Here is a 27321-nt window from a genome sequence, read left to right on the forward strand (position 1 = left end):
TTATTTTTCCTCTTTCCTGCCTCTGGCAACCATCAATGTACTTTTTAATGTATAGATTTGCCAATTCTGAACATTTCATATAAATAGTCTTGTAATATGAAGCCTTTTGTGTCTGACTTATTTTACTTAACATATTTTCAAGATTCATACATGTTGTAGCATACATCAGTATTTCATCTCCCCCCACCTCCATTTTTTTTCTTCCCAATACAGGGGATTGAACCTAGGGCAGCTTAACCACTGAACCACATCCCCAGTCTTTTTTTTTTTAAATTTTTTATTTTGAGACAGGGTCTTGCTAAATTGCTTAGGGCCTTATTAAGTTGATGAGGCTGGCCTCGAATTAGCAATCCTCATGATTCATTCCTTTTTATAGAATAATATTTCATTATATAACTACTTTTTATTTATTCATTCATTGTTTATGGACATTTGGGTTGTTTCCTAATTTTTAGCTACTATATATTATGCTACTATGGAACTTCAATATATAAGTCTTTGTGTGGATATGCTTCAGTTCTTTTGGTAGACATCCAGAAGTGGAATTGTTAGGTCATATGTTAACTCAGTTTAACATTTGAGAAATTGTAAAAATAAATTTCAAAGTCATTGCATCATTTTACATCTCTACTAGTAATATATGGAAGTTTCTAATTTCTTCTTCCCATACTTGCTAACATTTCTTATTATAGCCATCCTAGTAGTTGTGAAGTAGCATCTCATTGCATTTCTTTAATGACCAATTATGTTGAACAACTTTCATGTCCTTATTGGTCTTTTGTATATTTTCCTGGAGAAACACCTATTGAGATCACTTATCCATTTTAATAGTGGGTTGTCTTTTTATTGTTGCCGTTCCCTGATCTTTAATTAGCCCTTTGATAAGAGGTACACTCAAGCTTCAGAGTAAAGTGATAGATGACCTAAAAAAAAAAAAAAAAAGAAAAGAAAAAAGCACAGCCCTATAAGGTTGTGAGGATTCAAAAAAAGAAAATGCCTGCAAGGCCAGAGGCCTGACAGGGGCATCTGGTGTCCACCATTGTTCTTGCCTGCTGTGACTGCAGCCCAAGGATTTCAGTCTTATCTTCATTGGTTCACTACTATCTGAGCCAGACAGATTTGCTACCAATAAAAAAATAACCTTGCATTTCTACTCTATATTCCAAATTACTCTGAATCCATGAGATCTTAGTAACTGCCCTGAGGGCCACTTTAAATATAAATTGTCACCCATTGTTTTCTGAGCTTCATGGTTTCTGCTGAGAAACTGGCTGCTAATCTTTTGGAGGATTCCTTGTACATGATAAGAAATTTCTGATGAGAAATTTTCTTCTTCTGTCCAACATTGTGGTGTGTGTGCTTAACTCCATTCCTTGACATGTCTTCTCACAAGACTTTCAGGATCAAGTGATTCCTGGCCAAGAAACAAAAGCCAAATTGTCCTATTTCCCAATGGAAATAGGCAATAAAACCAGGTACAACTCCAAGAGGAGACAGTAGAAATAAATTATGCTGGGTTTATAAGGAACTGCATACAAGATAGAAATGGAAAGATTGGTACTAATTCCAGAGAAATATGATCTCTTAGTTTTTTTCTATAATAACAGAATATCTGAGACTTACATGATCTATAACGAACAGAAATTATTAGCTCACAGTTCTTGAGACTGGAAAATCCAAGATTTAAGGGCCAGCATCTGGCTTCCTTCTATTCATACTAATATTTTTAGCAAATGGCTTCCTCTACCCTTAGTTTCTTTCCTTTCTCATTTGTTATGGGGCCAGGTTGAGGATTCTTCAAATTTCTAAGTTCTGTTTTCTTTTAAAAGTATATCTTCAAATCACCTTTTTCCTCATGCACTTTACTATATGTATGTAGTTAAAAGAAGCCATAAATCTACTTCCAAGATTTGAATTTTCTTCCACTAGGTATAGCTTCATGGTAGTACATGAGGCCTTGAGTTTGATTTCTTTCACCAGATATTCTAGCCTGCTTTCCATCTATAAAACCTTGGCATGGACACAATTCAGCCACATTATTTCTTGCCACCATAACGGTGTTAATCCAATCATGGACTAATAACTACCTCTCATTAGGCCCCACCTCCCAACACTGTTACATTGGGGATTAAATTTCCAACACATGCTTTTTGTGGGGCAAATTCAATCCATAGTATATGGTAAAGGAAACAAAACATCATTATGAGTTATGGTCTGTGTAACAGTGACACTAGGACTGAGCAATGAATTAACAGTAAATTAGTTTTAAGTGCTTATATAAAGAAGTTAGAAATCAGAAGCTGGCCCAGGCTGTTGGAATATTGCTGGAAGTTATGGTTGATGTTTATAAGCCAGATAGCTTACTTCATAGCTACTAACGACATAAACCAATGTGTTTTGTTGTGCACTTTGATGTATCAGGCACTATGCTCACTCTCCACTATGGGAACTTCGGGTCTACTCAAAACAGAAACATACTGATACCTATAGGGCATTACCCTAGGTTAACTAACATATCCCTGCAATTACCATGTGCAAATCATTATGCTAGTTTCAAGATACCGTGAACCTCCTGAAGCACCATCTTGCAAAGATAAATAAACAGGGTTAGAAGTCCTGACATAAATTTACCTAATTTCTAAGTCCTTTGTTCTAATATTCATTTGCCTGTATTTACCTGCACTTCACATTAATCCTTTGGTTCTTTCATTCAACTAAATTGACCAGGTCACATGGGCCAAGCACCATTTCAGGCTTTAGCAACAGATAAAACTCCCAGGTAACAGCAGTTACAGCCCCTGATCTCATAGAGCTTAGGTTTATGATCAGACATTAGGTAGGTAATGAGACGCCAAGTATTTGCAGAGGGAGAGTAAGTACAGGATGCTAACTTGATCACAAGGTTCAGGGCAAACTCTTGAAAAAGTGATGAAGGCTCATTAGGAGTGAGCAAAGGGAAGGTGGATGGGACATTACATGTGGTGGGTGGGAGGCTTAAGGGTGAAGTATACTCACAGACTTTAAGGAAGAATGGCTGCCAAGGTTAGCTGGGGCCAGATCACAGAGATCCTTGCATGTGCAAATTTGGGACTCAATCTTAAAGCAACTAACTAGAAGCTACAACCTCTAATTCACAAAATTCCTTCCCCACATCAAGGGGCAGAAATCACTTTATCTTAATACCTCTCCAAGCCTATAAGATAACGAGTTTTGAGTGAGTTAAAGCTCCCTGGTACAGAGCAGCCAACAGGGGGTATTATAGGGGTGGATCCCAGAGAAACCTTGGTTAAGGGCTACTTTCCCCCAAGGTCCCAATTACTACTTCCTGCTGGTCCAGAAGCACTGTTGAAATTGTCTCTAGGAGGGAATATTCCCAGAATATCCAGGTCCAATTCTGGCTCTTGAACCAATAACAAGTGAATCAGTGAGATTCGTCTGTCATAACTGCCAGCTACAATTGATATAAATTGTTCTTCCTCCACCACAGAACTTCCTTCTCTCCTCATTGGTGTAAAAGTATTTGGTTCTCAGAGAAGGTTCAAGGGGCATGATACTCCATCCTCTCTCTTTACTCTGCTGCTGGCCCTGTCTCACAACCAGAATAATATCCCTTGTTAAATTCTAGGAGTCAGAAAATAGTGGAAATCCTGTTGCTAAGATTTGTATGCCTAAAACTAGGCAATATTCTGAAAAAAGTATAAGCCTCTATAGTTAAGTCCACAAATAATAAAAAGCTTATTAGTTGAAATGGGTATTGTGCTATTGACTACCTGTCAAACAAAAAATAAAACTGTTTTTGATATTGGTGAGTAATTAAAAAAAGCTAATTATTTGAAGTGGGTAAGACAGTCTTAGGAACATGTTAAGAATGAACATGGATAATAAAACACACACACACGATCACTGATACTAAAATAATTTTATTTAGTTTCTTATTTTAAAAAAGGTAGCATTTCACATATAAATTTAGACTTCAAGATTACAGTGTATATTTATTTGCCAAAAGGAACATCCCTGAAGGATGGCTAGACTTAGAGCTCACTGAGTGGGCATAGGAAAGCTCACTCCATGGTGTTTAAATGGAAGTGCTCTCTTTAAAACTTCACAATGGCACTTCCTCTTTCATCAACCCTGCCATCAGGGCTTTTGGCTGGTAAGAAAACCCACAGCCATCACTTTGGGGCAATAGCTTTTCACTTATGGGAATAGGAAACATCTCTAGGAATGAAAGCACAAAAGTAAAGGATCCAGATTTCCCACAACAATCATTATTTATCTGCAGCGACAACATGACAAGAATTTATTTTTATAATTCAAAAGTTCTTTTAAGTAGGGATAAAGAAAAATTCACTCATAAAGACAATTTATAGAATTAAATGAGCAAAAAAATGAAAGAATGATTTCTCCATATTATAAATGCCTCTAGAGTATAAGGCCCAGGGATAAGACCCATCCAAATTTGGGCTTTACTTTCCCAAATAAAGCGTTTGGCACAACCCATCAGCTGCTGTAAGACTGACAGCTGAGAGGTTTCTGGAAGTGGTCCCATGACTTTTCTGTCTGGCTTCAACATAGTGTACAAAAAAAGTGTCAATAAGCTTCACAAACTTAGGTCTAACTATGGAGCACAATGTTTCAAGAAAGTTAATCTGAAGTTAAAAAAAAAAAAAGAGGTCCAGATGAAGTAGATCTCCTATAGCCACAGGTTAACTCTGTCATCTCATGGAAAATTAAATTCACTGGTTGCCCAAGAAGTCAGTGGAATCCTGATCTTCTAGGGAAGGTGAAAGCTGGAGAAACAACTTTGATTTCAATATCCCAGGGCCAGGAAGGAAGGAGACCAAGATGACCAAGGATACTTTCTATAGGATACTCTGTTCTATACTCTGTGAATAATATTAAGGAGAATCAATGTGCTAGTAACCACAGCAGCCCTATGTATTGGCCTTTAGACAGAAGTGCTGGGGCAAAATGAATGTACCCCAAATCCAGTTTTAAAAATAAAAACTTCCTGCAATTATGATACAATACTGTGCAATGAATGGCTAGAAATTGCACACTGCTTCTATGTGCAGTTAAAGCCCTGTCTCACTCTTGGCCAGCCAGAGCTGAGAGGTGACATATAAGGAATTGTCTGTGGTTAAAAACCAGGCACCTTAGTCATCATAGCCTGGGGCAGTGATGCTCACAGTCATCAGCCAACGGAGGGAATGCAGGGCCCCAGAGCTTTGGTTCAGAGCAAAGGTTTCATTTCCCTCAAAACTTTAAACCAAACTCTCCTTATCTCTGAACCTACTAATGCAATAAACAAGTGATTAGGAATCTCTGGTTGGATGGCAAAGCGCATATCCCTGGAAGCCACCAACCTGACTGTAGGAAAACAAAGGTGCAAATCATATCAAGTAAATAGTTGCTCAAGTGGAAGATCATTTCCTGGGGAACCTCAGTGGCCTGAATGTTAATCACCCAGATGAACACTGGGACTGGACTCCAAAGAGAGTCTGGATCCCAGGTGCAATCAGTCTTCTTTAACTTACCATGTCTTAGAGGTCTTCTCTCTGGCCTCCTATCTCTTGAATGGCTGAGCACACATGGCCCCGGGGACCAATGTAAACATTATTCAATAGATCTCAGCTTAAAAAAACACAGCTTGTTATATATTTAGTGTTTAACATTCCAGTGAAGGCAGTATCTTAGCATCAGACTTTCCTCATTCATGAGTACCAGTTTAGAAAGGAATACATACAGGAGACTTGATAAACTGTGGCTGAGAAGACCATTTGAGTGCCAGACAGCTGGCTCTATCCTGCAATCAGCTGACAAACCAGGACAATTCACAAGAGAGCCAGACAGACAGAGCACAACTTCTCTGTAAATCCAAAGAGTCCATATAACCACTGTTCCCACTTAGCCCCTTGGGACACATCTTGATATGGGAGAACATTTCCACCTCTTGCATCAACCTGTGCTCTCCTTGTTTTGGATGGGACTCTCTCCCGAGGGTTCAACAGCCTCCTCAGAGGGGAGGGAGCTTTCACTTCCAGTCCTAACATCTGAATACTTCAAAGCACAAGAGGAGTCCACAAACATGCTAGGGATGTTGCTGCCAAAGTAGATCTTACTGTTAGATGCAATGGCCTGGTACTTTTTGAGCTCCAAATATTCCGGGGTCAACTTGTGCTGTGTAGGACAAACAAGAGCAAAGGAATCAGGATACTCTGGTGTAATAGTTATTATCTCTTTTTTTCTATATCCATTTTTCCTATTGCTTTCTTGAGTATATGACTCAACTCGGAAGGGTTGCCAATGATACTCTGGAGTGTGCTATCATATTAGCAGTTAAAACTCTTGACTTAAAATTCCTTCAAATGAGCTGTCTTAATGCAGGAGAAGCTGTCCACTTTTTAATAGAAGAAAGAGGGTGTTGAGGAACAAATAATGATAACTAGTGATAATTAATATTTCTATAGTGACTTAGGGCCTGTTAAGTACTTTTACATACACTTCTCATCTTGCTGAAATCATACTGTAATTGACCTTAAATTTCTACTGATTCTCTTGAGAGAGACATACAGGTCAATGGATGAGGATGCTGGAGTTTCCAATGAGGGGCCTGGGCTCATCATCTTATAATCAGCTGTTTGTGATTCTGTTTTTCTTGACCAAATTCTAGAAGTGGAAAATCTCAAGAAGTTACTATCTAGCATCTTGCCTTTACCCAGAAGCAGCTTATGATAGACAGATGTTTGTTGACTATCAGATCTCCTTCCCTGTCAGTGTTTTGTTTAAATCATGGTGCCAAGATATATCTAACCAAAAACCATTCTGGATTTGATTAAAACTCATTTCCACCATTCCCAGAATATACACTCCCAAAGCCCTTTAGGGCCTTTCTTAGCAATCCTCTACTCGTCTTGGGTCCCAATCTGTCTTCTAGGCAAAAGCCCTTCTTGTCCTTCACAGTTCCATAACATCTGTTCTCTGCATTCTTACATCTTTCACTCCCTGGATCTCTATACTCTCCAGTTGATTCACATCTGCTGTCAAAACACTGCAATCAGGTCTGGTCAAAATATCCAACTAAATTACTTCTTAAAGCCTTTATAATATAGGTTGGTATCTGAGTAGCATTTTTCAAAATGCCATAAAACTTTTGTCCCTTTGAGAATAAAGTTGATCTTAGTAGCAAGATCTTAATGCTTGTGCCTGTCCAGCTTCTCCTACTACAGATGTGGTCTGCTAGTTTTATAAACTAAAATTTTCCTTCTTGCCTTCATCTGGAACAAATTACATTCTGTTTCTATAGAGCTGTGTCCTCAATGTTAGGTTTATTTCTAAATTTATACTGGTTTCCCAAGTACTGACAATTCATATTCTGTAAACCTATCATACATCATTTTTTTTCTAAATTGAAAGTTTAAGCTCTGTTTATACCTTAAATCTCAATTCTCATCCTTCAAATTGCATCATACACCTTAGCAACTTATCTCAACCTTTTACCAGTACCAACTCAGTTAATCACCTTACAAATCTTGGACTTATCCTTCCCTTCTCAGAATCCTATAGGGGTTGTAGCTGCCTCCTAATGAAATAATTTCTGCTCACTTAGCCTGTACTCTCTAGTTAACCCAAACCTTCTACAAAAATTGTTCACTCATACATCACCCAATCTACTTTCTTTCTCAGTGTTATCACACATGAAATTTCTCATGATTAAAAGTTTTTAAATCCAAAATGCAAGGAGTACTCAATTGTTGGCATTTCAAAATGTGTGTGTGTGTGTGTGTTTATGGTTGTTAAAATAATTGGTCAGCACTACAGATATTTAGTAGGCAAGGGCCAGAGATGCAAAATATCCCACACAATGTATGACACAGTCTTCAACATAAAAAAAGTATCTCATACTAAATGCCAAGAATGTTTCTGACATGCCAAAACTTTTTTTTTTAAGAAGACTTTTTTAGAACTGATGTTGCATGATGATAATAACTTAAAAGAAGATCTATTTTTAGTCTGTTTTCTTTTCTTTTTTAAAAAAATCATTATTATTTTTGGTAATATTTATTTATTTTTGCATTATAGAACGTTCTTAAAAAGCATGGCTTCTACCTGGCAGATAACTTTACCTGGAAAGCAATTCTAAATGAACTTCAGTCTTTACCTGTCCCTCTTTTAAGCTCTTCAACTTTACTAATTATTGAGTCTCTACATTCCAATACAAATGAACTGATTTATGTCATGTCTTACTCCTCACTTTTATAAGGAACCATTCAAAATTTCCTACCCAATAATGTGGTGTGCCATATGTCTTGCTAAGTGATTGGCTAATGCTGAAGGACTGACTGGTCACTATCCTTCCTTGATGTTGGATAAATTCAGCTCTATCATATTAGATATCTTGGAAAGGCAAAGCCCAAACTATCAATAGGAATGTGGCACAGAAAGCCAGTCACCTTGTTTGAGGTGGCGTATTTGTGTGCAGCATAATACTCAGCATCTGCTTTCGCCTTCTCTCGGGCCAGGAATGCAGCATCTATCAAGTAAAACATAGTCGAGATGTGTAAAAACAAAAAAATACTGTCAATCTGTTCCCTCAGTAGAGTAACTGTCCCTTTTACACTGCTTAATATTTCAATGCTTACCTCACTTTAACAATTTATAACATTAGCACTTTTAAAATCCCAGCCCCTAAACAGCTCCTTGTCAAGGAAGCTGAATAAAAATCTGAGTCCATTAATTTTTTTTACCTGAAGTGGTTCCCTCTTTCCTTTACTTTCCCATTCCACCTCCCACTACCCAAAGCCTCCTACCCCATTGGTTTCAAGTAAAGTAACTAATTACAGATATAAGAGTAAGCTCTATTCTATTTACTGCATTGTCCCAATTTCCTCCAATTTTGACCCAGAGTCAGTTAGCACAGAAAGATAGGAAGCAGCTGTTTATAACTCAAAGTGTCTGCAAGACTGTGAGCTAACAACATTAACATGCCACTATGTGACATCAATGAGTTTGAGATTTTTCATGAAAACTGAGGCTTCTTTATCCCCTGGCTAATTTGTTGTTGTTATCACTGTTGCTGACAGATGAAAAAGAAACTGATGGTGATAGGGTTTATTGTCTTGTATATTCTTTACAGTTGATTATGAGTGCTGGGCATGGTGGCGCAAGCCTGTAATCCCAGCAGCTCAGGAGGTGAAGACAGAAGGATCTGGAGGTTCAAAGCCAGCCTCAGCAACCACAAGGTGCTAAGTAACTCAGTGAGACCCTGTCTCTAAATAAAATGCAAAAATAAGTGTTGGGGATGTGGCTGAGTGGTAGAGTGCCCATAAACTTAAATCCCTGGTACCAAAAAACAAAGAAAAAAACAATTGATTATGAGTAATTATTGTACTCCGAGAATAAAACAATAGGCCCCAATTTAAAGAAGGAAATGAAATGTAGACTTACTAGAGTCACAAGCCAAGGCAACTGCTAGATATGTAATAACAGTCAAAAATTTCTTGTATCTAGAATATCAGGCCAGCTATTCCCTCCAGGCCATAATATTCTGTTTTTCCTACCCAAGACAATCAAGAGCTGATCTCTGAAGGAAGACAGATCCTCACACTGTCCCCAATGTACCTTCAATTTCAGAAATGCGCTTTTCAGTTTCTTTCTCCATCACCTTCTGCTGAAACCGAATTTTTGCCACTTGTGCAATCTTCTCTGCTTCTATAATTATACAACAGAAGACATACTCAAAAATGTTTCTCTAGTTCCTTTGGTACTTAGAATCAGCAGTGCACAATCTAACATTTATTTACATGAGGCTTTATAGCTAATTATTTCCTTAAATTTAATAGATTTAGATTGTAAACAAAGGAATTCAAATGTAAAAGAGGGAATTTATTTCCTACTTCACAGTTTTATTTTGACAGTGCAAGTTTTGTGAGAAGAGGGAGTACAAAAGGTCAATAGTTTCAGTCCTTCATAATACTATTTAGCAATGGTTCACAAGCTAATGGGGAAAAAGGACACTTAATAAAAATACTACAGAATAAAAACAGCAACATAAATGCATGACAACATAGAAATCTTCTAGGGAAGAATGGACAAGACAGGAAACAAAAAGGTACAGATGAACAAGTCATGATGGAAAGGGGATACATAGCCAGCTGACGAGAGAAAACAACAAAAATTAAGATGAGAAAGAGGGCTACAAGGCCTCAGTCTTGAGTGACAGGCTAAGAAGTTTAGTTTTAATATCTCAGGATCTATTGCTAAGTTGCCATCAGGAAAATGACATGAGGAAAAGAATATTAAAGGAGGAATATCCTGACTGCTGTAGAAGATAAAACAAAAATCTGGATAATTTATCTGAGAAGGTGAAAATGAACATTTGAAGTGAACATGTTAGCTACAGCAGGCAAGTACACATGGGAGAAACTAAACACCCTCAGTAGACGTCTGGTCAAACCAAAGGACCCAGGACCAGGGAAAAGAGACTCTAATTTACTTCAAATTCAAAGAGTGCAATTCTTAAAAAAACATTCTTAATTCTTTTCAGCTTAAATAACAAATACTATATCTGCATTTTTTAAATCTGCAGATTAAATCAACTCTTGACTGAAAATACTTGGAAATAAAATAACTATGTTTATACTAAACATGTACAATTTTTCTTGTCATTATTCCATATACGATATAACAACTATAAAGCCTTTGTATTGTAGTAGTTATTATAAGTAATCTAGTGATGATTTAAATTATATGAGAAAATAAGCATAAATTATATAAAAAATTGATATAAGGGACATAAGCATCTGCAGATATTGGTATGAGGTATGGGTAGATGTCCTGGAACCAATTCCCACAGATAACAAGATATGATTGTATTTTAACACATCTCATCTCTGGCCCCTGGGGGAAGCACATAACGGTGAGAAAATTTCCAAGTACTTCTTTCCAGAGAACAGTATCCTTTATCAATTCCAAGGCTTATTTCCCTATTTTCCCATCAGACTAAATTCAATCTATATTATACTATCCTAAAAACAAACTACTGGGCTAGAAATTTAATTGTAAGAAGAAACTCAAAATAAAATTTGAGTAAAAGGTGAGCGATGTAGAAGCTAAAGCTAGAACCCAGAGAATATTGCCTCAACACAGAGAAACTATTGTAGTAATCCCTCAATACTGTCATGTGGGAATAAAACAATGAAGAACAGGGCCAGACTTCTAGTTCTAGAAAAGTTGTGGAGTAGGCTAATAAACAACAACAACAACAAAATCTCTCAGCAGCACCTTAAAGAATTGTTAAAATCTAACAAATTTGTTTTTTAATGCAGGGCTGAGTTCATAACAAATAATGAATGATCCTAAAGTTACATGAATATAAAGAGAGAGCTGAGAGCCTATACAGTGGCAGCCCTGAGGGTGTTCTAATGCAAGAAAGGGAGAGACACTTGGGTTATAGCATTCCTTGCATTGTTAGAACTGACTCCTGAATAAAACCAAGATCTCTGGAGGCTGTGACTCCAGTGAAAGGGAGGTTAAAGAACTCCACCCACCAGCTCACTAGCAAGAACTTTCTTCTGCACAGACACATCATAATGAAATTGGAGAATACCCCAATACAGAGGAGTCTTAAAAGCAAAAAGAGAAGAAAGATTAAGTACTCAAAACAAACAATTAGACTGATAGCCCGAAAACAAAAATAAAATAAAATAATATTCTCAAAGTGATAAAGAAAAAATGAATTTAGTTTGGTGCAGAATTGTAGGCTAAACTACCATTCAAGAATGAAATAAAAGCATTTTTAGACTGAGGAAGTCTGAAGACTGAAGTTTTCTTTTACTTAGCCTTCTCTGAAAGGAAAAAATAAAACAAAACAAAACAACCTAACAGAAAAAAGAACAAACTGCCAGAAGCAGTATAGGACAAAATTAGTCAACATTTGTAAACAAGGTAAATATTTACTATAAGAATCAATGATAATGATGATGATAATCAATGGGAGAATAAAAACAACATGCAACTAAAATACAAGGCAACAATAATATGTAGATTAGAGACAGGAGTTAAAGTATTCCAAAGAACTGTTCAAGAACAGAATGTAGAGAACAATTAGCTTTTAGACTTTGTCAAGTATACGTATTAACATTTCACCAGTGATGTCTAGTTTGTACATTCCAGAAACAGAATGTAAAACTTCCACTCAAGTAAAAGGAAGAAAAGAATTTAAAGACAACTCAATCAAGTTAATACCAATCAGAAATGAAGGGAAAAAGCAGCAGAGGAAAATAAATGTATGGTAAGTAGCACATAATTTAATGATACAAACAAATCCAAATACAGCAGTAACCACAATAAATATAAAAATACTAAAACTCACCAGTTAAAAGATAGATTCTCACATTGGATAAGATAACAAAATCCAGCTATATGCTGTTTACAAGAGACACACCTAAAACATAACAACATAGAAAAGTTGAAAGTAAAAGGATGGGAAGATACACCAAGAAAAAAAGCAGAGAAATCTGTCACAGCTATATTATCATCGGGCAAAATAGATCTTGAGTCAAAAAACACGTTTAGGGATAAAGAATATTACCATAAAACAGGAGGAATTCTCCAGGGAAATGTAACAATCCTGAGCCTGAGTGCTCTTAATGATACAGGCCCAAAATATACAAATAAATAAATAAAAAAAAAATACAAGTCAACAAATACATGGTCACAGTAGGAAATTCTAACACACCTGTCTCAATAATTGATAACTCAAGAAGACAAAAATTAGAAGAATACAGATGAACAACACAATTCATAAGCCTGAATTAATGAATATAGAGAAACCTGCATCCAACAAATAGAGAATATATATTCAATCTTTTAAAGCACACAGAACATTTACAGAAAAGGACAATGTATATAGGTAGGCCACAAAACAATTTCAACAAAAACTTAAGAATCCATATAGCACTTATTTTCTGACTACATTACATTCACATTGGAAAACCACAATAAAAAAGGTAGACCCTCAAAACCCACTGAACCAGAACATTTAATGATTCATAAGTCAAAGACATTATTATGAGAATATTGTTAAAAGAAGTAAAACGGAACACCAGTAAACAAAATACACTTCAAAATTTCCGAGAAATAATTAAAGCAGAACTTAGAATAAAACTGAGAATCCATTTGAAAAAACTGAAAGTTAATGAATTAAAAGTATTTAACTCTTCCAGGAGTTAGAAAAGAAACCAATGAGTAAATTCAAAGAAAGTAGAAAGAAGAAATTAATAAAAGCAAATATAAGTAGCATCCGAAAGAAAGAAAGCAAGAATCAACAAAATCAAAACCTAAAGCTAGTTCTCGGAAAAAACAAATAAAATAAGACAGATCTGTCAAAATTGATTCAGGAAAAGAGAAGGCACAAATAAATACTATTAGGAATGAAAAAGGGGCATACAGATTGGTAGGTGCTATGAAAGAATTCTATAAATAGTTTTATGCCTCCAAATTTGAAATATCTGATAAATGGACAATTTTCCAAAACAAAACAATTGCTAAAATTGACTTCAAAAGAAACAAATAACAGACCTAAACTCAATATAGAAATTAAATCAGTAGGTTAAGTGTTACCACAAAAACAAACAAGCAAAACCCAAACCACAAATCCCACCAGACCAAAATGGTAAGTTCCACCATATCTATAAAAGGAGATAGATAATACTTATCTTACACAAAATGCTCCAAAATACAGAAAGTGAAGATGTGTTCAATTCATTTTAAGGCTAGGAGAATCATTATACAAAAACAAACCCAAATCCCCAAATAAAAACAGACAAAACCTGATGGAAGAAAGAAAAATTATAAATGGATCTCATTCATTTTTTTTTTTTTTTTAAAAAAGGTACTAATTCTAAAGGAATTTATCAGCAAACCCAATGGAGAAATCTATTACAGTGAACCTCCTACGTCATGATCAAGTGGGTTCAACCCAGGAACACAAAGAAAATTCAGTAATAGAAAATCTATGAATATAATTCACCAAATTAACAACTTTAAAATGAACAATCATATATTTATCTAAATCTAAGTAAAAAGAAGTTTTTAGTTTTAACAGTCATTCACAATAAAAGCTCTTGGCAAGGAAAGAACAGAAGGAAACTTCATTAACAGATTAATATTAAATATAACAAATAGGACTAGGACTATTCAAAGTTAGGGACAAGAGTGCCTGTTGCTATCTTTCTTTTCTAGACTGTATAGGAAGTCACAGCTTAAAAACAATAAGAAATGAAAGGTATGCAGCTAATAAACAAAAAACCTAAGACTGTCCTTATTCAAAGATAATATGATTGCTCCATGGGAAATTCAAGAGACTACTAGGAGTAATAGCATTTTCAGCATGAATACTAAATAATAAATCAACAGCAAATCTATACAAAAGCAGCAAGCAATCAGAAAACCTGTCTTTAAAAAAGAGCATACTTATGACAGAAAAAACACCTAAAAGACATATAGGAATAAATCTAACAAATGTGTGAGAATTTTAAGAAAATTGTGATAATTTCTGAAATATATTTATCGTAAATGGAGAAATATAATAACACTCAAGATCATAAATACTGTAATTCTCTCCAAACTGATGTATGCATTCAATGCATTGCCAATAAAAAATCCCAACACAGTATTTTATAGAACTGGAGCTGATTCTTAAATTTATATGGATGAATAAAGGGCCCTGAATAGTCCAGAACAATTTTAGAAATAGTTAACAGTTCAGAGGAATAGCTAAAGAGAGACTGACTCACTCTCCCAGATAGTAAGACTTAACATAAAAGCTACAGTAATTAAAACAAGGTAATACTGGGAAAAAGGCCAGTGTAAAATAAAAGGGAGTATAATACTGTTTTTGTAGCTTCAAAGAGGTAAATAAGCTGTTTATTGTTACATACTAGAAATAAAAGATAGACCAAAAAAACCAAAATAAAAAAACTGGAACAAAACAGAGATCTTAGCAACACAACAAATTACATATAGTATCTTGTTATATGATATATATGCATTAGAAATAAGTAGAATAAATAATGAATGATTGGTTTGTCACTTGGAAAAAGACTCGAATTTCTATGTCACATTAAACACTAAAATAAATTCCATGGCTAAATTCGAAAAGCAGAAATTTTAAAACTTTTAGAATAGAAATTACTTTGCGGTAGGGAAAGATAGGAATGCCACAAACCATAACGGAAAAGAGTGATCAATTTGACTATGTGAAAGTTAAAATATCTATGTATGTCAAAGATATCAGAGTTCAAAGTCAAGCAACAAATTAAGAGAAGATATTTTGATGCATAAATTTAGAAAAGAATTAGTACTAAAAAGATATAAAGAACCCTTATAAACCAGTTCAAAAAAATAATAAAATAACGGGGTAAGGACACTAAAAGGCAATTCATACGGGAAAAGAAAAAGGAAACCTGAATGACCAATAAATGATATTCAACTTTACTAATAATCAGGGAGATTAAAATTGAACTTATGTGGTACACCAAGACTACCATTAAATTGACGTAAATGTTTAAAAGTCTGATAGCTCTAAGAGTTGAGGTGGATTTGCAGAATGAGGAACTCAAGTATGGAAGGATAGAACTTGGAATTCAGCATTATTGAAGAGAGGATAAAATAAAACAATCACTTCAGAGAGCAATTTGGCAGTATGTAAATTTTGAAAATATGTACAACCTATGATGAAACAATTCTACTTCGAGATATGTTTTTCTAGTACAGTGCTTCTCAGACTATCTGTGGGAAAATGCCTTTGTGTGTGTTTTGAAGAACCAATATATTATAAACTATAATAAAAATGAACTACTAAAAAAATTTAAAAACTGAACATAAAAACATAAACTCCATCTTTTACTATTAATTCAATGTACGAGAGATCATACTGGGCACAGTAGCACACACCTGTAATCCTAGTGGCTCAGGAAGCTGAGGCAGGAGGACCACAAGTTCAAAGCCAAACTCACCAACTTAGTGATGCTCTGTCTCAAAAAATAAAAAATGGGTTGGGAATGTGGCTCAGTGGTTAACTGCCTTTGGTTCAATCCCCAGTACCAAGAGAAAACAAAAAATTACTGTGTTAAAATGCTATAAGAACTTCTAAACTCACTCTGATCTGAATATTTAGGCTTATCTTATTGTGGCTCAGAAAAGAATAGCTGGTGATAGGACACTACCCCACCCCACATGCTGAATAACCCTGCTCTAGGCAAATTCTTGCACACAAGTAAAAGAAGACAAAAAGGACAGTAGGGTCTGTAATAAGGATAAACCATAAACTATGCAAATTCTTTATTAGTAATTCATCAGAAAAAAATCCGAGGTTCACTCAGAATGAAATTACCCAGCAGTTAAAAATGAACCAAATGAACATGTATCAATATGAATAAATTTCAATGGTCAGAAAAAGGCCCAGTGTAAAATAAAAGGGAGTATAATACTGTTTTTGTAGCTTCAAAGAGGTAAATAAGCTGTTTATTGTTACATATTAGAAATAAAAGTTTAAAAATATGGATAAAAAGAACGTACACATCTACTTCAGAACAGAAGCTGCTCTAAGAAGAAGGGTCAAAAAATAAGACTAGGGAAGGGGACAAAGTAGGCTTCAAAGACATATATAGTTTTTGTGTTTTTTTTTCCCTTTAAAGAAAATATCTCAAGGAAATGTGGCAAAATCCTTTTTTTTTTTTTTTCTTTTTTAAAGGTAGTACTGGAGATTAAACTCAGGGGTACTCTAATACTAAGCTATACCCCCAGTCCTTTTTATTTTATGAGACAGGGTCTCACTAAGTTACCCAGGCTGACTCAAACTTGCAATATTCCTGCCTCAGCCTCCCAAGTCACTGAGATTACAGGTGTGCATACTACACCTAGCTAAAATATGGTAAAATTTTAAGACTTCCTATATATTCTTTGTACATTCCTATATATATATAGGAAAACAGTGATCTATATATCTATACATCTATATCTATCTATCTATATATATATATTTACTTAAAAAAAAGAAGTCCTTAAACTCAGCATCAACTGTAGACGAAAGAGGCAATCTAATATACAGTATCCTACAATATAATTCAAAATGAGCTGTAAGTAATACTATTGTACTTTCATAGATGGCAGTTATCTATACAAATAAAACTTGGTGCATGATAACAGCAAGGACACATACTCTAACTTGAGATTTGGCCAAAAAACTTCCTTATTCTTAAATTGAATAAATGAAAATTCTACTCCAGAGATTAAAGCTGCCCATAAACCCTAGCCCTTCTCACTACACTTGAAAAAGACAACAGCAGCAGTCAACAACATGATGGAGAGCCAAGACACTTCATTAAGTACTGGCTTCACCTTCTTTCAAAGGCTTCAGGACATCTGAATGCATAATGAAGTTTCCAGAATTCTCCACTACAGATGATACCATCTTATTTGAATCCTCTCAATATCCAACTTGAGACCAACAAAGAACAAGACAACTCATAGCACAGATTCTTAGAGACATTCATTTCAGAAATAAGTCAAAGTACCTATAACAGCCTTTTTCCTCTCCGTCTCAGCTTCTTTCTCCACAACCTTTTGTTTCTGTGCAGCTATAAGAAGTTTAGTCTTCTCAGCCTCCCTTTAAAGCAAAACATTATAAAAATTATAAAAATTTTTATTTTGCAGTGTTGGGGATTAAACTCAGGGACTTGTGCATACTAGGAAAGCACTCTCACACTGATCTTTATCCCTAGCCCCGGAAATGATTCTCTTATGATGTGGTCATAGTAATTTTGACCATGAGTTAGAGAAGCATTTTTCAAATAAGGATATTTGGGTCCATTAGGGTATGTTCAGGTATTTACTTAAAATGAATGTGAGGTTGAAAGATGGAATGATTGGTCCAAAGTCACCCAGAGATAAGAAAAACAAAAATTAGAATATTAGAACTCAGCCTAATTTTTTCCTTCTAACTGTGCCATGTACCGGGCTGTGATCTGAAAGGAAGTACATAAAAGCTTTCCTTCTGTTAGGCCTTCTGCTAGCCCACACAGCATCACAGTCAATCAGAAAAAGGCACCAGTCTCTGGGCAAATGTGGTTCCTCAGACACAAATAGCAAGCAGATGGTGCTAGATTTGAGCCTCTGTCCTCCTCAGTTGGGCACCAGGTACAGTGGTGCTATTTGATAGGTAAAAGGTATAGCCAGGTGGCAGTTATTAGGCAGTAAACTGTGGCTCAAGGTAAGGAAAACTTTTCTAAGAATTTGAGTTTCAAATAATGGAAATGCTAGCCTATTGCTAAGCATGTACAAGTAGCCTCTGTGGGACCACATGACAGAAATGGTATTACAAAAAGATTACTATTAGGTAAGAGGTTAGACTATATAATCCCAACACAGCTTTTAATTCTGGAATTTCCATTGTTTAAAAAATTAAGAAAGACCCAGAATTATCTGTAAAGCATTTACACCAAGACATGTTCCCCCTCTCCTCATGCCAACACTGATAAAGACACAATGTTCTGAAAATTGAGTTATTTTTTTAAAATATCTTTATTTTATTTTATGTGGTGCTGAAGATCGAACCCAGTGTCTTATGCATGCTAGGCGAGTGCCACAACCTCTGAGCCACAACCCCAGCCCAAAATTGAGTTATTTGAAGACAAAAAGTATACAATATTTGGATCTGAGGACACAGTTAAGGGGTAGAGTGTAGTTTAGCATAAGAGAAGCCCTGGGTTTCTTTTTGCGCGCGCGCGCACACACACACACACAAAAGAAATAAGTAGATATATAAATAAATAAAATACAAAGAAAATACATTTATCTTTCAATCACAAGAAATAATCATATTTAAAGCCTAATAATTTAGGCTTTAAATTTAATTAAAAGCTCCAAATAATCATATTTGGAGCCTTCAGTAAACATTTTTTTTTTTCTACATGTGGCTCAAACCTATGATCTATCCAGCCTGGTAACCTTAAAAGTATTTATTTTTAACAACGAAAAAGAAGGAAAATAAAATTCTATGACAGAGGATAGACTTAGAAATAAAAAGAACTCAAAAGTAGCATTATTACTCCTTTGATCACCTGTATTTATACATCTGCTGTATTATTAACTTTTATAGTTATTTTTTCCCTAGCATTTAATATTTTTCCTAATGGTCAAATTCTCTAAAGACCATTGTTTTTTTCTCTTCAGGATCTATCATCTGAAAATACTGTCATTCCAAATGCAGTAAGTGTTCCCATTAAAAGGAACCCTCTAAAATCTTTAATTTCATATCAAGCAAGTAACTTCTCATTCCAAGACAATCCTGGGAACATAAAAGACTAGGGAAGCCTTGTCAATTCAAGCAAAGCTTCCCCAGAGATAAACTGAAAAGATTCAGGTCTAATTTTAGATACACAGCCACATACAATGGAAAAACCAAACTTCATATTAACTAGGTGTCTATTCTTTTCTTATTATTACAATAAGATAACAAAATATGGGCACTCTCTTCACCTTAATAGCTAGGACTTTCATTCCTGTTATAATATTTAATTCAAGATATTATTCATATGCAGATTACAGCTCCTTAGGTTTTCACCAAGAGTTCCACAGCAAATTGCATCTTTAGTAACTAAGACTGCTTCTGAAATGTCTATACACAAAGAGAAAACTAGAAAGAGTCTAGTTGGAATTAAGACATGAGAACTGGCAATATTACTAAGATAAATGTATAGGTAATAGACAGTTACCCAACCCAACTCTATTATGTCATGTATTTCATCTGGACTGTTGTATCAGTAAGTAGACAGCTCTAAATAGAAATATTAGGATCCCATGCTTGTTACTCACATTAACTCAAAATTTCTTCTTATGGCTTCTGGTATTTTAGGTTTTGTAACACGCACAGCCTAAAAAATAAAAGTAAACAAACAAAGGTATATTTAAAAAATAAATGTTCACACTGAATCTTCTATCGAAGAGCTCCCCAATTCGTACTAATAAAACAACTATAACATAGCTGCCTACTAAGGTGCAGAGATCCTACTGGAAAAGCTATTTCTCATGCTATCACACCAAGAATCAAAGATAAGCTATTTCTAGTTTTCTTAAAAAACTACTAACTACAGGAGAAAAACCACTGTACCCACTAGAGAAATAAACTCCTTGAGGGAAAAGGTTCCCCTTAACAGATGTTCACAAAGTTGTTTAGTTGGTTAGTTTTGCTTTTCTTTTCAAACTTTCAAACCAAAGAAACAGAAGGAAGGCAAAGTTACAAGACTAAAATTGAACGAATTAGAAACAGTCAAAAACAAACTAAAAACTGAGGTCAGTCTATACAATTTAATACAGTGTCTAATAAGCCAGTTACTTATTATCACTTCCTAAAACTGCAATCACTCAGTACTAGCTATAAATACATAGCCCAATAGCTGAGGGATAACAGCAATTCACAGCTTATATTCTTTCTTCTTGGAGCCTCAGAACAAAGTCTACCAGTCTTTGTGGACCTTGTTTCCTAGACACTTGGTTTCTCTAATCAGAGTATACTCTGACATAATTATATACATGAAAAGTGCTATTTTGTTTTTTTGAAGGCTGACTTTATACACCAAGGACTTAATCTCTCAAAAGCTTCCTATTTGCTTTTAAACACAAGTATTTTAAAAGAAGGCTTCAAACACTTTTAAGGAAACCAGAATTTCCTATACAAAGCATAGTCAAATCTGTAATTTTGAGGACTCTCATAACTAATGATAAGAATTATAATAGAACACTATAAGAAGCTAGTGCTGTGAGGAAAAACCCCATCACACACTGAAGGTAAGGCATGTGAGTTCTTAAGGACATTCAGTGGAGATATTTAGAAGATAAAAATTCAGAACCAGAATTTTTGAGATGCTAGATTTCATTATGTGACTTCCAGGCATACAGATGACCTCCAATACAGACAAGAATGATTCAGAGGGAAGCACGTCACACTGCTTTAAATTCAGACACTGACTGGTCACATATCTTTTTAGCCACATAACAAAAAGCATAAAATAGGACTGTCTTGAATAACACACCACATGCTTGCCAATCCTGGGAAACCTCACACATTTTCAAATATGTGAAAATACAAATACCTGCTATAGCAGATACCATGAGTAAGTTGTACAAGAAATTTGAGAAAACAACAACCAAAACACCCCCTACCTCACACCATAAACACACACAGTGAGTGGAGACAAAAAGGTGATGAAATGAAATGCACATGTTGAAACTGACCCCTGGATTATAAACAAATTTTAAGCCAAAAAGTCAGAATATAATAGTCACTCCATTAAATAACAGGGAAAAAAATGCCAAGGATGATCATTTTCACCATTCTAATTTTTCCAGAGAAGTTTTTCAAGAAGAAAAATGAGGTTATAAATATAGCAAAAGGAAAAATTAAAGTAGTGATATGAGTACTGTGGCGATGGTAGTGAATAACAAAGCAAGATTGCTGTCATGGAATTTAAAATTTTAAAGAGACAATAACAACAAAAAGCAAATAAGTAAGAGAATTTCACATAATTATGAGTGCTATATGAAGAATTAAAACAGGATGACTTTGGGACTTTACTCGGTTGTGGAAGAGGAAAACAAGATTTTTATCTTGGTGTAATTATATAACTGAAAAATCTACAAAAATTAACCCCCAAAATTATTAGAGATGGTGAGTTCAACAAAATTGCAGATATAGGATAAATCCACCAATCAACTGTGATCCTATGTTCTCTTTCTAAAACAATTTTTTAAAAGAGAGACTACAAATTGATCAGCATTAAAATTCATTATATCTATTAATTTAACCTAAGATATGAGTTTCTCTATCATGCTAAGCGAAATTAGCCAATCCCCCAAAAGCAAAGGCCAAATGTTCTCTCTGATAAGCGGATGTTGATCCATAATGGGGGGGAGGCAATAGGAAAAATGGAGGAACTTTGATTGGGCAAGGGGGACGGAGGGAAGTAAAGGGAGTGGGGGGGGGGGCAGGAAAGATGGTGGAATGGTGTGATGCTGCATTGTGTACAGAGAAATGAAAAGTTGTGCTGCAATTGTATACAACGAATCAAAATGCATTCTGCTGTCATATATACATAATTAAAATAAATAAATAAAAATTTTAAAAAGATATGAGTTTCTCAGCCAGGTGGGTATGGGGCATACTTCTATATTCTATAATCTCAACAACTCTGGAGGCTGAGGCAGGAGAATTGCAAGTTCAAGGCCAACTTCAGCAACTTATCGAGGCCCTAAGTGACTTAGTAAGACTATGTCTCAAAAGTTAAAAAAAAAATTATAGCAGCTCAATTTACAATAGCTAAGCTATGGAACCAACCTAGGTGCCCTTCAAAAAATGAATATAAAAGAAAATGGTATATATACACAATGGAATATTACTCAGTCATAAAGAAGAATGAAATTATGGTGTTTGCCAGTAAACGTATGGAACTAGAGACTATCATGTTAAATGAAATAAGCCAATCCCCCAAAACCAAAGGCTGAATGTTCTCTCTGATATGCAGATGCTAACACACAATAAGTGGGAGGGGGGATAGGAGTTCACTGGATTAGACAAAGGGGAATGAAAGGAAGGGAGGAAAGATAGAAATGGGAAAGACAGAATGAATCGGACATAACTTTCCTATGTTCATATATGAATACCCAACCGGTCTAACTTCACATTATGTACAACCACAAGAACAGGAAGTTATACTTCATGTATGTATGATATGTCAAAATATACTCTACTGTCATGTATATCTGAAAAGAACAAAACAATAAAAAGGACTGGGGACGTGACTCTGTGGTTAAGTGACGTTGGGTTCAACCTCCAGTACCGAAAAAAAAAAAAAAAAGAAGAAGAAGAGTTTCTCCCCAACACAGAAATTCTAAAAGAAACAAAAAGGATAAATATCCTTGCCTTGATATGATCAAGTAAAGCCATAGACTACAATCCTATAACTTAAATGCTAATTTAGATACCTGGTCTAGCTTGAAATTATAAAAAATGAAAACTCATCTGGCAAAAATATCAAAGCCTTTGTTTCTAAGTAGATGATATATCTTACCAGATTTTAAAATTGAGTAAAAAGTTGAATTACCACAACCACATGGTAATGTGTTAAAAATGAAGGTTGATGGGGCTAGGGTTGTGGCTCAGTGGTAGAGCACTTGCCTAGTGTGAAGCATTGGGTTCATTTCTCAGCACCATATGTAAATAAATAAATAAATAAAATAAAGGACTATCAACATCTTAAAAAAAAAATTAAAAAAAAGGTTGAAAAATAGACCTGAAGTTCTAAAAATGTATTGCAACTAACTACTGTAAGAAACTATTTTAAAAGAAGACAAAAGCAACCAAAACAATGGAGACCTTGTTTTCCACTTTAAGAATGCATTACAAAGCTACATGTTTTTCATTCAATAACTTTTTATAAGAACAAAAATATATTAAACAAATTTAAAAGATCGTTCTTGCTATCTATAGAATATGACATAGATAAGGGAAAAAGTGAAATTAGGCAAAAGAAGAAAGGCTACTGGTTCAGGCAAGAAACGGTGTCTTGGTTTAAGGAGGGGCAGAAAAAACAGAGGAGCAGGTGGTCTTACATGGATTTTGATGGTAGAATCAACAGAACATGGGAACTCATTAGATGTTAAGGGCAATGGATTGTCAAAGACGACTCCCACACTTCTAGAGTAGTCCTAGAGGAAGGAGCTACATTAGCCAACAAGAAAGAAAAAAAACAGAAGAGATGTAGATTTGATGTTTAAAAAAAGACCAAACAAGGGCTTAATAACTAATAAAAGAATAGGAATAGATCTATAAACAGAATGAAGTTCAGGAAAAGATACCTGTATATAATGGAATTTAGCATATAATACAAATATCACTCAAAGAAGGGAGAACATGGAAGGATAAATTAGTAATTACTGTTGCCACCCCCCTAGTCTGGAGTGGAAATGGACCCCTATCTCATAACTGACACCAAAATAGATTCCAGACAAATTAAAGATTGAAATCTAAGAATATAACTGTAAAATTAGATAAAAATTTTGAAATTTCTGATGCAATTTAAATGTCTATACTTTTAAAGTGGTGAAAGGTATCAAGCATGCCAGCCCAGTAAGACTCCATTAAGAAAACCACTAAATCACTATGTAAAAGTTTAAAACTTCAAAATTTCAGGGGAAAAAAAGTGAAATGGCAAAAACAAAGCAAGAAAAGAAAAAGAAAAATGAAAAAAAAGGAAAAAAAAAACCCCAAAACAAACAAAAAACAAACAAAAAAACCCCCAAAACCTGGGAAAAAGTACATTTTTAAAAAAGATTCAGGGCTAGGGATATAGCTTAGTGGTAGAGCACTTGCCTAGCATGTGTGAGGCCCTTGGTTCAATCCCCAGCACCACAAAACAAAAACCATACACCAAAAAGAGCTACAGCAGAAGTGGTGGCACATGCCTATAATTAATTCAGCTACTTAGGAACCTGAGGCAGGAGGAGCACAAGTTTGAGGTCAGCTGGGACAGCTTAGCAAGACCTTGTATTAAAATAAAAAATAAAAAGGATTGGGGATGTAGCTTAGTGGTATAATGCTTACTCAACATGTCTAAGGCCCTGGGTTCAATCTCCATTAATTCAAAATAGAAAAACAAAACCTCCCATAAAAATAGTGTATTTGAATCAATTAGAAAAATGTAACTAAAAAAATGAGCAAAAACAATAAATAATTCACAAATGAAAGGCAAGTGGACAATACATACCCTAGGGCATTCAACCTCAATAATTAATACAAACTATTATGTAAATCTTCCCCAAAGCATCTGCTAATTATTTGGGTCTAAACACAAAAACAAATAGAAACTATAGCCCATTAATACCGATGACGAGAGTAGGAACGGCTAAAACTTCTCTGAAAAGCAACTGGCAATACATGTCAAGCTCCAAAACAGGGCACACACTTTGACTCATCAATTCCACTTTTAAAAATTTATCATAAGGGGGCTGGGGCTGTGGCTCAGTGGCAGAACACTTGCCTAGCATGTGTGGGGCACTGGGTTCAATTCTCGGCACCATGTATTAATAAAAAAAATGGAGGTCCATTGACAACTAAAAAAATATTTTAAAAAGATATTAAAAAAATCTATCATAATGGGGGTACTTTAACAGGTGTATACATAAGCACAGTCACTGCAACATGCATATAATAGTAAAACAACTGAAACTATAGAAATTCATTATATATAAACATTAAAAGTGATGATGAAGTAAATCTATTGTATTAAGAAGCATCTGCAACAACAAACTGTTATCTCTGCATAGTTAAGATTACTGGTGAGTTTCATTTTACAGTTCATCCTTTTCCTAAAACCTTTTTTCTATAATACATGTATGTATAAAAATGTGTGCATAAAAAATCCAGTATATACAGAACTACTACAAACAGTAAGAAAATGATAAACATAACAGAAAAATAGGCATTGACAGAAGAGAGTATAAAAATACCAGAAGATGCTCAACCTCATTAATAACCAAGGAAATGCAAATTGAAGAGAGAGAAATAACTTCACATCTATCCATATGACAAAACCAGAATGTTTGATTGGTTCTAATAATGGTGGGGTCATAGGGAAATAAGTATTTGCATAAATTGCTGACAGGAACATGGATTTGTACAGTCACTTTGTTAAGACAATCTTTATGTATAAGGACATATGCTCGTTACTATTTGTTAATACAAAAAAAAACCCCCAAAAAACAAAAAACTGGAAGAAGTTGGGTGAGGTGATGCATGTCTGTAATCCCAGTGGCTGGGGAGGCTGAAGCAGGAGGATTAGGAGTTCAAAGTTAGTCTCAGCAATACAGTGAGGCTCTGAGCAACTCAGTGAGACCCTGTCTCTAAAAATATAAAAAGGGATGAGGATGTAGCTCAGCGGTTAAGCATACCTGGGTTCAAGCCTCAGTAACAACAACAACAAAAAGGAACAGAGAAATGGCTAAGTAATATAGAGCAAGGAATTCTAGGCAGCTATGAAAGAAATGACAGTAACAATCTGGTCAAAACCTAAGTATCTCTGACATTCACATTTAAAACTATCTTTAAAATCAAAAAGCTATTCCAAGTTACAACGGACTAGAAACCAAGAATATTGCGCAAAGTTACCTTTCAAATGACCTCTTAACTTTGGTGGTTCACCAAAGCAGGTAATTTACCTGCTATGTCATTTGTGGAATGAGGCCACAGAGAAACCCTGCCCTTCCAGTCTTGCTTGTGAGAAGCACACACATGATCACTTATGCACACTCTCCATAGCAATCTTTAACTGCAGTAATGTTCATCACAACAATCAACAACTCTCCTAGAGCCTCTGAGAAAGCAAAATAGAGAAGCCACATTACCACTTCTCAGAAAATCTAGATCCATAGCAATGGCTTTTAAATGTTACTGACCAAAGACAGAGTATGAAACACATTTTGCATTGACACCCAATATAATCACCCACTCCTAGACACATAAAATGAAAATTTCCCAGAATACTTAACTTGCTACATGATATTTATTTTCCTCTGACTTCTTTTCCTATTCTTATTTAAAATGATCCAATAAAATTGATTTTTATAATAACTCACTAATGGTTTTAAACCCACCAGCTAAAAACACAATGACTCAGAAAAGTAGGTGTGTAAGTTCTCACCACCCTATCTCCCAATGCCACCACTACTACCACCACTAAATTCTTGGCTACCTTGCTTTACTTCAGAACATCCCACTCACTTGAAATACCTTTCCACTCTTTTGCTCCATATAATTCAAATTAAAATTTCCTGACTTACCTAAAAAAATTAATTATTATAGTATTAGGCATACTTTATTGAATGTCCTCTCAACTATTATAGCAATAACTGTCCAATGAATTCATCAAATAAACTTTGTGACATCTTTTTTTTGTCTACAATTGTTGTTCAAATCTTAGACTTGAATTTTTTAACACATAATCTCACTGAGGGTAATGAGGGTAAGGATTACTCTTACGCCGATAATTATAATTACTATACTTAATAATGCCTCACACATAGCAGAAATATGAATTGTTTCCTTGTAGAATATTAATTTTATTTCCTTTGTAAACAAAATATGAATTTGATAAACAGATAAATATGAATTTTGTTTCCTCAGCTTATTAGTTCCCTTTAAGAATCATAAAAGAATGCCACCCATGGTAAGCTACAACAAAATGAAAGGTATTCTATAAATCACCA

General features: G+C 34.9%; 1 protein-coding gene across 2 annotated transcripts in view; it reads right to left on the reverse strand.

Moving 5' to 3' along the window:
- Positions 1-3904: 3904 nt before the first annotated feature.
- The window catches only part of Erlin1 (ER lipid raft associated 1), a 34609-nt gene continuing 11192 nt past the window's right edge, over positions 3905-27321 (reverse strand). For both annotated transcript variants that reach the window (XM_046449896.2, XM_046449897.2), the window contains exons 8-12: positions 19879-19937; positions 17580-17671; positions 9622-9711; positions 8454-8533; positions 3905-6180 (exon numbers count right to left, since the gene is read on the reverse strand). In XM_046449896.2, coding sequence (XP_046305852.1) covers positions 5959-6180; positions 8454-8533; positions 9622-9711; positions 17580-17671; positions 19879-19937 — 543 coding nt within the window. In that variant the 3' untranslated portion in view covers positions 3905-5958. The remainder of the gene's footprint in view (positions 6181-8453; positions 8534-9621; positions 9712-17579; positions 17672-19878; positions 19938-27321) is intronic.

Source organism: Marmota monax, unplaced genomic scaffold, assembly GCF_021218885.2.
Source record: "Marmota monax isolate L192 unplaced genomic scaffold, Marmota_monax_Labrador192_F-V1.1 WCK01_AAM20220418_F8-fsc00004, whole genome shotgun sequence".
NCBI classification, from domain to species: Eukaryota; Metazoa; Chordata; class Mammalia; order Rodentia; family Sciuridae; genus Marmota; species Marmota monax.